We start from the raw sequence: 14,270 nt of genomic DNA, 5'->3' as shown, positions 1-14,270 counted from the left end.
GGAGAAAATAAATATTAAGTTTTCATTTTAATGTACAAGGAACATTAATAATTAAGTACACTATATAAATGATGCATGGAAGCCTTTATAGTATGTACAAAGTAAAGCATAAGAACTATTCCCTATCATTTGAACAATAAAGGAAAAAATGAATTTTGCAATATAATATATAGTAAAACCCCTTATTGAAACAACTTTTATTAGTATAATTTACAACAATAATATTGTACTACATAAAAGTTGTAAGTAAAAATGCATTACATTAGAACAGGCGAGCATATAAATTAATCTATCCATTTCTATTTTAATATTTAAAATAATAAATGTACATATTAGAAATTGCATAGTACGAATCTGCGGAACATACTAAAACATTTTTTTTTTCAGCAAAAAAAGAAAAAAAAAAACATAGGTGACCATATACGTGTGTAACTTAGACTACGTTCTGAAAAGAATGACGTGGTAGAAAAGGATATACCTATAATTTTCATTCTTTGCAAAGTTGGTAATGTTTCCAAAAATGTCAAATTAACACATTCATAAACATATATGCATATACACAAATAGATACACTCCCAGCATCCTACAAGGGGCTTCGCCAATGCAATAGCATTCTCTACGCAATCAATTTTTTTGTTGAAAAATTATATATTATATACTACCATGCAAAGCATAATTTTCATTTTTCAGATTTGAGTTTGTGCCGTTTATAGAGAATAAAAAAAGGTGTAGCTTTAAAACTTAAAAAAAAATATAAAATAAAATGGAATATTACAGTAGCATAAATAATGTAAAATAACGAGGAAAAAAATAAATTAACAAAACAAAAAATTTTCGTACCATTTGTACCGAAAATGTTTTAATATAAAAAAAAAAAGGGAAAAAAAAAGAATTATATTAAAATATGAAAAAATAAACTTCAAATTAAAAATAAAAAAAAAAAAAAATTTGCAAGAATTGTGCCTGAAAAAAAGGAACAAGAACATTAAATTGCAACAACTACAATATCAAATATTTTTTTAATGCTCATTAATTTTGTAAAACCCTAGGTTACAACTTCCATATATTTAATAAAATGTGCTCCATAAAAGTACAAAAACGTTCGCTGTGTACAATTAATGAAATGCAATTATATAATAGGTATAATTAAAGATTATGATTTTACTGTAAAAATAGCAAAATGGCATACATATATATGTATGTTTATATGTATAATAATTTTTCTCTTTCTTTGTAACCCGTATATCGACTTGTTTCTGTATGCTTACGAAAATATACATAATATAATTACACATACATATACACATTTATACCGTCAAATGAGATGGTAAAAAAAAAAAAAAAAAAGACCGTTGAATCAACAGCTTCTATGTTTTAATTTTCCAAAACTAATGTACATTATAAATATTTTATTTTTCCGAAATCAATTCTTCTAGTAGCATAAATAGTCCAGAAAAATCTCTGCCATACAGTCATTAGTACCATTGCAACAAAAGCACCACTTACTAATTTGAGACCCGTTAGTTTTCTTTCATCATGTGTTGGTTCAGCTGCCCATGTTAAGAAGTTTACAACATCTTTTGCCATCTGAGAAACATTACACGGTGTTCCATCTTCATATTCAATCATATCATCTTGAAGGGGTGGAGGCATGGATATAGATCCACCAGCAAAGTAAGTATTATAATATAAACCAGGTCTTAGTACTACGCCCTCTGGAGGATCACGATAACAAGTTAATAATGAAAAAATATAGTCTGGTCCATTATGTCTTGCTGAAGTTATAACTGACAAATCTGGTGGTGCTGCACCACCATTTGCATATCTTGCTGCTTCTTCATTTGGATATGGTTTTGGAAATGAATCTGTTAATACACCTGGCCTTGTAAACATCTCCCCTTTGTCATCTGGACCATCTTCTATATCATAAGATGCTGCTATTTGTTTTACTCGTTTTTCAGGATATACTTCATTAACTAAACTACGAAACTGTAATTGTTCCATCGAATGACAAGTTGCACATATTTGTCTATAGACTTCAAACCCCCTCCTTACACTTGGTATATCATGAGAATGAAAAATGGACTTAAACCAAAATGGATAATGAGGGGTATGTGGTGGTTCTGAGTCCATACACCAAGCAACTGGTCTTGATTGTATATTATTATGTACTATAGAAAAACCCAAGGCAAATAATATATAATATTTTAAATTTAAATATTTATATTTTTTTCTTTCTTCATTTTCTTCATTTGTATATGGTTCTAAATGATTTTTTAATCTATCCTGATTTTTTCTATCAGGCAAATAAAAATCACACCCTTCTTCTAACGTTCCTCTACATATCTGTCTTTTATAATCTGTATGACTATTTTTGTAATTATCATTTGGCTTAAATCTATCCAGTATATAATAATTCAAATTTTTTATTCTGTTATTTTTTATTTTTGCTTTTAACATGTTTTTTTCAAATTCCTTATTCCATGAATTTATTAAATAGACTCGAAGCTGAATACAGGAGGAATGCAAATATAAAAATACAATTTCAAATGTAAATTTTATATTAAAAAAAAAAAAATAAAAATAAAAATCAATTAAAAAAGGTAAAGCACATATCAAGTAAAAGTGGTGAGATAACATATTGCAACTTTGCGGAAAAAGGATACATTTTTCTTTTTCTTTTTTTTTTAATTTGGTATATAAAATTTTAACTTTTTTTATATGTACTCATATGGAGGTATATATATGTATGGGTGTATATATATATGGGTTTACGTATATATGTATTTATATAACTAATAAACATGCACACGTGTTAAGATAAATTTGTACTCATGCATAGACTTCCTTATGCGCAGGTACGTGCGCCGAGCAATTATTCTTTCGTACTTGGTAAGGAAGCTTTAGCCATATTTTATCCTTGTATCCTGGAAACAAGTTATTTAATGCTCCCCCACCGGCCATCCTTTATGGAACTTTTGATTTCTTTTGTTAAGAAAAATTGTGAAGGGAAATTTAAGTATGCTTACTTTGAAATACGATTAAATAAAGTTATCTTTTAAAAGCTGCTTATCATATAAAAAATGACAATTCTTTTTCTAATGAGGTGAGTTTATATATACATATATATATACATGTATACACATTTATATATGTATATATGTATATGTGCTTATAATATATTTACCAACACAAATATTTACAAAAAGGAACTTCTGTATCATTTATTTAATCTAAACATATCTTAAAACAAAAAAAATATATTTATAAATATTTTTTTCATGTTGCATATTATTTGAATTTAAAAAAAATAAGTGTATATTTTTATTTTTCCTCTTCACATTACGAGAAAAAAAAAAATAATTAAAAAAGAGCTCATAATTCTTACGTTTAATTTGTTATCCCTGTATAATTTGTATTCTTAAAAAAAAATATATTGTAAAAAAGTGTAATTATACAAAACAAAGAAAATTACACAAATAAACACTCGTATTCCCGTGTAACACCATAAATAATATTATAAATGGAAATAAACTATGTACGCATAGGAGCTGTACATTTTGTTTTATTTTATGTTATTTTATTTATTTTGTTCATTTTAATTCACTCACTTTATTATTTTTTTTTTTTTAAATATGCTTTGGTTCTTTTTAGTAAAAATCACTAAATGTTGGCTAATCTTTTTTAAGCGTAAATGGTAAAGAGGAAGAAATAATAGAGGGGCTTGTTATGGTGAAAGTTTTTGATATTACATTTACCAGGGATGATAATTTTTTTATTCATGATATTCATTAAACAAACTAAAATTGTTACCGCACGTGAATTTTGCATGTATGTGTACACACATAAGTATGTATATATATATAAGCATATATGTAAATATGAAACAAAGTGAGCAAAAAAAAAAAGAGTATATTTTTCAATATTGATAAAATTTTAAATGATACACTGAAGACGGCAGAAACGTTATATGAACACTTTTGAACTTATAATAATAAAAGCATTTGATATGTTATGTAAAAGTTTTTTTATATATAACCATTTTTACGAATTAACATAAATACATTTTATTTGCACATATCTTAACGCCAATATTTTGCAAAAATGCTTAACAAAATGCAATATGTAATAAAAAAATAACCTCATGAATGTAAGAATATATATATATATAAGCAAAGCTTTTTCAAATATGTAGTGTTTGGTTTTATACATTTTTGCGAGTGTGCATATATGTATTTAATAATATAGAACATACTATTGTCGTAAGATAAAAAATTCTCTTTGAACAAATATTTTTTAGAATTATTTCGATTAAAAAGATGCGAAACTTTAAAATGCAAATGGAATTTAGAAAACAGCTTTTTTGATATTTATGATTTAAAATGCTTTCCATTTTTCATTATAGTATTTATGTACTTATTTTTTTTTTTAACCTTCAATTTGTTCATCTAAAAACTGGAAGTGCTAACTTGTGTTTTACTAATAAAAAATTTCGAATAAGAAGATAAGAACGTACATAAATGGTATGTGCTTATACATTATACATGTATCCAAAATTAGTTTTTCTAAAATGAAAAAGGACCATATATTCAAAGGAAATTGTTTCATTCCATGAAAATAACAATGCTTTGTTAAAAGAACCTCAATGCTTCAGTTATAAATGCAATTTACTGTTCCTACATTAGTCTAATATATACATATACATATATGAATATATTTACCTACAGGCTTATATAATGAAGCAATTTCAACAAAATACCTGCAATAGCTTTAAAAACAGTTTTCTTTATTGCCTACAGGTATTGCGCATAAGGTACAAATTACTATGATTGCAAAGTCATATATTTTTTATGTAATATAAGTGCTTACACATGAAAGCACATTTTTCAATTGTGTTCATAATTATTTAGTGTTACTGAATTCCGTTTATTTTAATTTTTCAATGAAACATATGCGATTTTAATTTTAAAAAAAAAAAAGAAAAGAAAAGAAAAATACTTTATTTCATTCTCATCAAAAATTCAAAAACAAAAAAAATTTTGGAGTTAACTTCTCTTTTCTAATTTTTTTAAAAAAATTATTTTTATATCATATTAATGTGTTTGTAATATATCCCATTGTGAAAAGTGAAAGGCTCCATATTATATAAAATACATCTTAAAGCGTTTAAGATTGGAAAAAAAAAAATAAAAAATATATATATGTATATGTATATTTGCTACGTTCTGATTCGGTGAAAAACAGAAACTTCTTTAAAATAATCTCTTAAATAGCTATTAATTAATTTGTTTTGTGGAATAATAAAATATTAATTGTTCAGTTGATGGAATGATACATGAAATAATATATATTTATGTTATCAAAATATTAAAATAAAACGCCACATCTTGTAAAAAGGGTACACATATAAAAATTATAGATTGTTCAAAAGTTTGAGGATATTTCACCTTGTTAAATGGTATAAATATATATATTATTATATATAGTGCATGTGAGTTAATCCTTGAGTTACAATATTATTAATTTGTTTCCTCTTTTGTATATGTTTCTTAGAAAAAAGAGGAAATCCATTTTGCTGTGCTATACCTTCTTTTTTTTTTTTTTAAAATATGAATTGGGTTTTTTCTTTTTTATTACTTTCTCTAAAAAATAGGAAGTTCCAAAAAATATTTATGTAAATATATATATTTATATATATGTGTATATCTATATTTATCCTTATGCAAATGTACACATCTCTAATTTTTTTGCTAGCTTGTAATAAAAATCATAGAAAACGAAATATCTTTTTTATCCAAGAATGTTAATTTAAGCAAAGGTTATGTCTCATTATAGAAAAACGAAAAATTTAAATAATAAGATAAAACATTTTATACACAGTAAAACATATCAAAAAAAAAAAAAAAATTAACCACCTTAAGTACCTAATAATTATATCCTCAAGTTATGAGCTGTGTATTTTAACTACTACAAAATGTTCGCACTCTTTTTGAATTATTGTTTGATAGCAAAAATACTACTATGTGTTTAGTGTAAGTTTGATAAAAAATGTGTTCAATGAAAGAGGATAAAAAAATAGAGGAATTTTAATACTAGCATTCCATAAAAGGATTTGAAAACTTGTAAAATTATTTGAACAAACGCAAAGAAATAAAAACAGAAACAGTACTGTGCCTAAGCATGTAAATATATATATTATATATATATTTGCCCCTGTATTAATAATATATATATGTATGCACTTGTATGTATGCTATATATATTCACTTGTATATATGATATATATATTCACTTGTATATATGATATATATATGCACTTGCATAAATAATATATATATGCACATGTATGTAGGTAATATATGTTCACGTGTACATTTATATCACTACAAATCCTACGCCCGCAGACATGCAATTAGGAATATACGAGTTATAAAAGGTGAATGCATATCTAGGAAAGCAATGCAATATATATACATATATAGCATTTACAAATATTATATCACATTACTTGTGTTAAATAACTACCATTAAATCATAGAGGTGGATTAATTTTTTTCTTTTTTTAATGAAATTTTTTCTATAACAAAATATATTAGTTCCAAGATGAAAAAAAAAAAAAAAAAATTTTAAACATGCGTTCAAAAAAAAAAATTAATATTTATCCAAAAAAAAAAAAAAAAAAAAAAAAATTTAAGAACACATTTTAAATCTTCATTAAAAAAAAAAAATATTTTTATGTAAATATTAAAAGCAAAACAAATACGCATTAAGTAAAAAAGAATTTTCATTTTTATTAAAAAATTTTACTTATTCTTCAATTTTGAAACAATAATTAAAAAGTTATTTAGCATCTTATATTTACACAAATAAAAAAAAGAAAATTTCTCTAACTTTTAATATTTAAGATTTTTATAAAAGAAAAATGGCAGTAACAAAGATTGGTATTAATGGATTCGGACGTATAGGACGTTTAGTTTTTAGAGCTGCATATGGCAGGACTGATATTGTAAGTTTGTTATTCCGATAAAGAGAAAAATGAAAATATGCTTGTTCCCCACCTGTAGAGCATATTATATATGTATATTTGTGAAGATTTACAAATGTGTTTATATACCTATACAAATATATTCATATACGCATGTATTATATACATGTATGCGGGTATTTACTCCCATATCTGTGCGCAAAATTTTATGCGGGCATATGACAGTAATAATTGTGATAGGAGTATGTTCATGCAGTTGAGTATCTTTTCCTTTTTATTATTTTTACATAAATAACATTTGAATGGATGTATGTATAGTGAGAAACCGATGTATTTTTTTTCTTATAAGCCTTTTTACAATATTTTGATATATATATATTTATATTTTTGTATTTGTAACCAGACCGCTTTATATTTTCATATTTTTTACTCCAACCTGTTTAGGAAGTTGTAGCGATTAATGACCCATTTATGGATATCAAACATTTATGCTACCTACTAGCGTACGACTCAGTTCATGGTAAGTTCCCATGTGAAGTTACACCAGGTGATGGAAAGATTATTGTAGGTAATAAAACAATTAATATACATAATGAGAAGGAGCCATCTCAGATACCATGGGGAAAATACGGAATTGATGTTGTTTGTGAGTCAACTGGTGTGTTTTTAACAAAGGAATTATCAAGTGCACATCTTAAAGGAGGAGCAAAGAAAGTTATAATGTCTGCACCACCAAAAGATGATACGCCAATATATGTTATGGGTATTAATCATGATAAATATGATGGAAAACAACTTATTGTTTCGAACGCATCATGTACCACAAATTGTTTAGCACCTATTGCCAAGGTACTTAATGACAAATTCGGTATTATTGAAGGTCTAATGACAACTGTACATGCATCAACAGCCAACCAATTAGTAGTTGATGGACCATCCAAAGGAGGTAAAGACTGGAGAGCTGGAAGGTGTGCATTACTAAACATTATTCCAGCTTCTACTGGTGCAGCAAAAGCAGTTGGAAAAGTTCTTCCAGAATTAAATGGAAAATTAACAGGTGTTGCTTTTAGAGTTCCAATTGGTACCGTATCAGTTGTTGATTTAGTATGTAGATTACAAAAACCAGCCAAGTATGAAGAAGTTGCTGCAGAACTTAAAAAAGCATCTGAAGGTCCACTTAAAGGAATTTTAGGTTATACTGATCATGAAGTTGTATCTCAAGATTTTGTACATGACAGCAGGTCATCAATCTTTGATTTGAAAGCTGGTTTAGCATTAAATGACAATTTCTTTAAAATTGTCTCATGGTATGATAACGAATGGGGATACTCAAATCGTGTTCTGGATTTGGCCGTCCACATATCCAAACATTAAATCAGTTTAGTACTACAACAGTAAAACACAATCGTTAAAATTTTAGCGTTTAATTAAACTGTATTATTTTTATTAAAATTGATTTAAAAAAAAGGCGATATATCTATGCATTTTTATTTTTATTCTTTTTCAAAAAAACGAGAAAAATGAGAAAAAAAAAAAAAAAAAATTAGAATTAACACTACATTTAGCAGTAAAAATGAATGTGCAGTTAATACTGTAATTAACGAATTCGCACGTATGCTTATTTACATGTAACGTATTTTCCCCCGTTTTACGGTTAAAATGAGATCTGTTGTTAATGCTTTTTATATATTTTTACTTATTTTATTTTATTTTATTTTTTTTTGCCTATAATCAATACGTGTTAACATTATGAAGTGTGTTGTAATAATAGTAATTAAGTAAAACTATGAATTAAATAATTAATTTAAAACACTGCTTTTTATTAATACATTAAACCCGATATACTATATATGAACAAAAAAATAGACTTTTTCCCCATTTAACTTTATTATATGAGAAATAAAATTTTTAAGGAGAGAGAGAAAAAAAAAAGTATAATTTTAATGCTTAAGTTGAACTAGTACAAATTTTAAGAATAACAAATGGTTAAATGACAAAGCAAAAAATGAGAAACAAATTGAGATAAAGAAGGAAACAAAATAAAAAAAAAAAATTAAAGTAGAAAACAAAAAATAACCTGTTACGAAAGAAACAGTATCTTCTCCATCACATTCAAGAAGGAAAATTTGTAAAAATGTGGGTGTGTTGTACATGTTGCAATAAATTTTATTTTATTCGATCCATTCACGTAGAAATTCAAATAATGTATTAACAGAATATAAATATTTTTATAAACATCTTCATTTTGATCATATTCTGGATAATTGTAATTCTTATTTTTTTCAAGAAATAGATCTATGTTATCAAAAATTATTACTGCCGGCTGATTTTTTAAGGCCATTGAGAAAACCTTTTTTATGTATATACTATTTTTGCCCATTGTTTTGTTTATTAAAAGATGATTTTCAAATGGAATTATGCACACATTTCGGAATTTACAAAAAAAAAATTTTTTTTCCTTATGATACATTTTTTTCATAATGTCACAGTACTTGATATTGCTATATCCGCAATGTATATTGTTACGTGTATTATTGGCATATATCTTATTCTCAGTCGTACTTCCATTCCCCGTATTACTGTTTGTATTATCTCCTGTTATAGAGTTGTGCGTATTATGCATTGCCCCCCTATGAATAAACATATCTTTATAGTTTGAAGAAATAATGTGAACAATAAATTTCATTAATGTAGTTTTTCCTACACCATGATTTCCATATATTAAAAGGGTATTTGGAATATTAATTTTGCTAAAGTAAAATTTAATAAAAATTTTTTTCTCAGAATGAATGATATTGTAATAATCATGTTGGTACCTATTCTTTAGTATAAAATGCTTTCTAATATATGCTAGATCTTCCAGTTTTAAACATTTCTGAGTGATTTCATAATTCCCAAATTTCAGATTATTATCGTGCATCATACATTTAGTTGCGTCTCTCTTATTACATATGTTATTATATTCCATACTACCATGATTGCCATAATAGAATGTACAATTTTCAGAACTATTTAAAAAGATGCAGTTACTAGGAGTGATATCTCCCTTAATAATGACCTTATTTGTGGTATTATTTTTGCTATTACTATTTTGATAAGTATTCCTCTTTATAGTGTGCTTGGTATGTTTTTTCAGAAGAGTGTTAATATATTCTTTTATAAAAAAGGAGGAGTAAAAATAGTTGCACATATATTTTAAAACATTTTTATCATTACCTGTAAAAAGAAAAATATGGATTTTTCTTTTTTTTTTATTACTTAAAAAATAGTTATATGTCCTGAGATACTTAAAATTCTCTAAATTAGTTAATAAGTTTAACAATTTATAATTTTTATTTTGAAATATAAAATTCTGAACAGCCTTTTTGCACGTAATATTTAGAACTTCCACTTCTTTTGTGTCTCTTCTTTTTCCGGTTATTGTAAAACCAGAGTTAGAATTTTGGAACTTGATGTAGTATTTAAAAAAACTTTTGAACAAGTTTATATTATACTCATCATTGGTATTTATGAAATCTGTTTTGTTCGAAATGATATTATATACTCGATCTAAAGATAACTGTCCTTTTTTAAAAAAAAACAAAAGGTTTTTATTTATATGGATGTAATATGGAATGTGTGCAATAACAAACTGGGATATTTCTATTTTATAATCAAACAAATTCCTATATAAATCAAATATATCTCTAGTTATGTGAAAACCAATTAATTTAACACAAAATTTGGTGTTCAATTTTTTTAACAAATTAGTTTTTAAATAATATATTGAATTATATATGTGCATAGATGCTTCATATCTGTTCCTTTTTTTTTTTTTGTTTTTTTGTTTTTCTTTTCATCATTATCCGAATAGTTTGCCAAGTAACTCTCACCGTATTTACCGTATTTTTCATCTGAAAAGGTTAAACTTCTCTCTTGTTGTAAAGGTAAAATCCAATCATCAAAATATGGCAAAAAAAAAATGAATTTATAAATTTTCTTCCTTTTAACAAAATTTATAAAATCCAAAAATATGTCTTTAAGAAATTTTGCTATATTTTTGCAGTTATATATAGTTATAATATCAATGATACATATGGGAATATCCAAAGTCTTTTTTATAAACTGTACTAAGTTGTTATATATTTCATAGGAACTTTTCTCGCAACACTGTACACAGGCAAAAATATTCTTTTCATTTTTAAGCAGTTCTATCAATTTAATTGTATTGGTTGTATTACTATTTTTCTTACTATCTCTTCCCATGATTATTTCGTATATAATTTATGTGTTCTTCATCTTTTTATACTCTCAAAATTTGAAAAATTTTACTGTATCTAATCTGATAAACCCATATATATATTTATACATTGTATTATAATGTTGACACTTTCTACAAAATGGTGGAAAACAATTTCTTCATAATATAAAAAAATTTCAACGAATTTGCTTTAAAAAAAAAAAAAATCAGCAACGAAATTTTATGTATCACCTCTCTTTAATAACATATACATGTATATATTTTTTATATATGCAGTAAAACGTGGCTTTTGAAGTTTCTTACCGTATATATTTTGGCATTATTTTTCCAAAAATCATTAAAGAACAAATATATTCTTTAATGTTTCTATTTTAATAGTTCATTACATTTTTTTGTCAACATAATTCTTCTATTTTTTAACGTTCCATTCTATACAATTTAGGGAACGTTCTGGTAAAAGTATTTTATTTTTTTCATTTATGTTGCTATTCGTTGGTCTTTATTCGTTATTCGTAATTCTCTACTCTTTTTTTCTTTTTTTTTACATTTTAACAAAAAATTTACGCTATATGTTTATATTTTTATAAAAAGTTATTTTAAGGCTAAAAACAAGGTTAAATAAAAAAAAAAAAAAATTAAAAACTAATAATATGAAATGTTATGATAAATTAAATAAAAACAAAAAGAAATAATTAATAAATCATAAAAAAACTATTCATAATATAATAGTATATATGTAAATAACTAAATGTGTATATACATGTATATATGTATTATAATATAACACTTATATGCACATTAATTTTTTAATAATGTTTGAATGAACATAAAAATTTTCTTAAACATATACTCTCCTTTTTCAAGAATAAAAAAACAAAAAAAAAAAAGGTAAAAAAAAAAGGAAAAAAAAGGGGAAAATATTAAAAAAGTACCTTTTTATATAAAACTAATCGAATGAAACAATGAATATAAAACAGACGAAATGCAAGTGGAACTAAAGCAGAACATATAAAAATAGCTGCGACAATGCAGGTGAAATAATATAAGCAAAATCACTCAAAAATATAAGTATAACATTAAATACTGATATTCATGAGCACACAAAATTTTAATTACAATGAATGATACTCGCTACTACTACATGGTTTTATATATTTCATTTCCATATTGTTTCCATTCTTGTTATGTTTTATTTTGCTAAACAACACGTACTTTAACAAATTTTTATTTTCACTTTAATATTCATTTTTATCACTATTTACATTTTTCTACTTTTTCTTTTTTTTCTCTATCTTAATAAGGTCTTACTTATTCCTTAGATACCTTTTATAATTTCTTACTATACTGTTATTTCTTTGTCTCTATAAATGGTCCACTGCTTTTCTATTTTTTTATTTATATAATCAAATAAATCAATATCATTTTGCTTGTTCAATATAGAATCTTTAGCTGAGAAAATGGATGTATTTTTAAATGCGTTAATAATGTTAAGCATATGGTTCTGAAAATTACATATGTCAATAATTTCTTTGTCAATATAATTTTGTTTTAGTTTTTGAAAAATATATTTATATTTTTCATTATCTTTAATAAATAATCTTAAAACATAATTGACAATTGAATAATTATATATGTTCATATTAAATACTGGAACCATACAATAAATAATTCGTAACATCAAATTACTAGATGATTTAAATATAAGAAAATCATCCTCTTCAAATAAATTTTGGTAACTTTCCAGAAAACTCATAATATGATATAATTCATTAACAGGTGTAACTATTTTTTCAAAACAAAAACCTGAATGGGCTAATGAAACGAAAACATCTATTTCTATCTGTCTTATATTAAATTCATTAATTTTATCTTTCAGATCTGCCATTTCCAATATTTCTTTAAAACAAGTTGTTTCATTTATCTGCTGCATTCTTGAAGCAACTGTTAAACAGCATATACCCATTATTTTTAATATATATTTTTCCAAATTTTTCTTTAACAATTTAAAAATAATTACATTTAGAAATCTGTTATTACACAGCAAAACTTTTAATGCGTCACAAGCAACATACGCTAATTCTTCATAATCATCTGAAAACAATTTTTCCGATATAACAAAAAGCCAAGTCTTGATATTTACATAATCATTATACCCACAGTTGACGGTTTCCAACCCGTTGTAAAATATATCTTTTAAATTACAATCTTCTAAAAAATTTTCATGCAATTTTATCTTTCTAGTATTTGTAATAATCTCTCTCATACTAATTACCTTTTCCATTTTTTGGTTTATATAAAAAAAAACAAAAACAGTAAGAGTACAAATAAAATGCCCTTATAATTACGGGCAAAATGTCATACATATATATATATATATAATTATATGTTTATACGTTTAAGTATACTTAACGTACATATGTTTACGAATACTTGAAGTATATAATATATATATAAATATATATATTTGTATGTATATATATCAACGTACAACTACGTGAAGTGTAATAAATAATATATTAAATTTATGTACAATTTTGTATATTTAGGAACAATTATGATAATGTATATTCTGCATTACAATACATATAATATTATATTTACATATAACATATAATATAGCATATATATATATATATATATATTTTCTCTATATGATATAAAATACGAGAATAAAAGAAAAAGAAAAAAAATTTAAATATGTATTCAAAAACAAATTACGTATTAATCTAAATATATTTTTTCCCGCTTTTTTAATTTTTGTTTTTTCAATTTAAGATATATTTCTTACAAAAATAAAAATTTTTAAAAAAACAAGCTAAATATTTGTAAAATAATCATAATTTAAAACAAAGTAAATCTTACTGGAAATTTCATAAAAAAAAATATATACATTAATTAGGTAAATTCATATATATATATATATATATACATATATTTCATCTTATATATTTCACATTATATACATATTTACATAAATATATTATAATCTATATTTATATGTATACATATATATATATATTATATATACAAATAAAAAAATATACA

At 24.3% G+C, this 14,270-nt stretch overlaps 4 protein-coding genes across 4 annotated transcripts; 1 reads left to right on the top strand and 3 right to left on the bottom strand.

Annotated features, from left to right (window-relative positions):
* Positions 1-1,398: 1,398 nt before the first annotated feature.
* On the bottom strand, positions 1,399-2,964 carry MKS88_004462 (cytochrome c1; the record flags this gene model as incomplete). Its single annotated transcript, XM_067217641.1, has 2 exons — positions 1,399-2,508; positions 2,890-2,964. 2 exons carry the CDS (start codon positions 2,962-2,964, stop codon positions 1,399-1,401), a joined length of 1,185 nt encoding a protein of 394 aa, XP_067072049.1.
* A 3,958-nt stretch (positions 2,965-6,922) lies between these two features.
* On the top strand, positions 6,923-8,359 carry MKS88_004461 (glyceraldehyde-3-phosphate dehydrogenase; the record flags this gene model as incomplete). Its single annotated transcript, XM_067217640.1, has 2 exons — positions 6,923-7,006; positions 7,430-8,359. 2 exons carry the CDS (start codon positions 6,923-6,925, stop codon positions 8,357-8,359), a joined length of 1,014 nt encoding a protein of 337 aa, XP_067072048.1.
* A 706-nt stretch (positions 8,360-9,065) lies between these two features.
* On the bottom strand, positions 9,066-11,230 carry MKS88_004460 (AAA ATPase; the record flags this gene model as incomplete). The annotated part of the gene is made up of 2 exons (XM_067217639.1): positions 9,066-10,549; positions 10,858-11,230. 2 exons carry the CDS (start codon positions 11,228-11,230, stop codon positions 9,066-9,068), a joined length of 1,857 nt encoding a protein of 618 aa, XP_067072047.1.
* A 1,334-nt stretch (positions 11,231-12,564) lies between these two features.
* MKS88_004459 (mediator of RNA polymerase II transcription subunit 20) lies at positions 12,565-13,506 on the bottom strand (the record flags this gene model as incomplete). Its single annotated transcript, XM_067217638.1, has 1 exon — positions 12,565-13,506. The coding sequence occupies one exon, from the start codon at positions 13,504-13,506 to the stop codon at positions 12,565-12,567; it is 942 nt and encodes a 313-aa protein (XP_067072046.1).
* Positions 13,507-14,270: the final 764 nt, after the last annotated feature.

The sequence above is a fragment of the Plasmodium brasilianum genome, chromosome 12 (assembly GCF_023973825.1).
Source record: "Plasmodium brasilianum strain Bolivian I chromosome 12, whole genome shotgun sequence".
Lineage (NCBI taxonomy): Eukaryota > Apicomplexa > Aconoidasida > Haemosporida > Plasmodiidae > Plasmodium > Plasmodium brasilianum.
The sequence above is the reverse complement of the archived record's forward strand: the minus strand, read 5'-3'. Positions and strand labels throughout refer to the sequence as shown.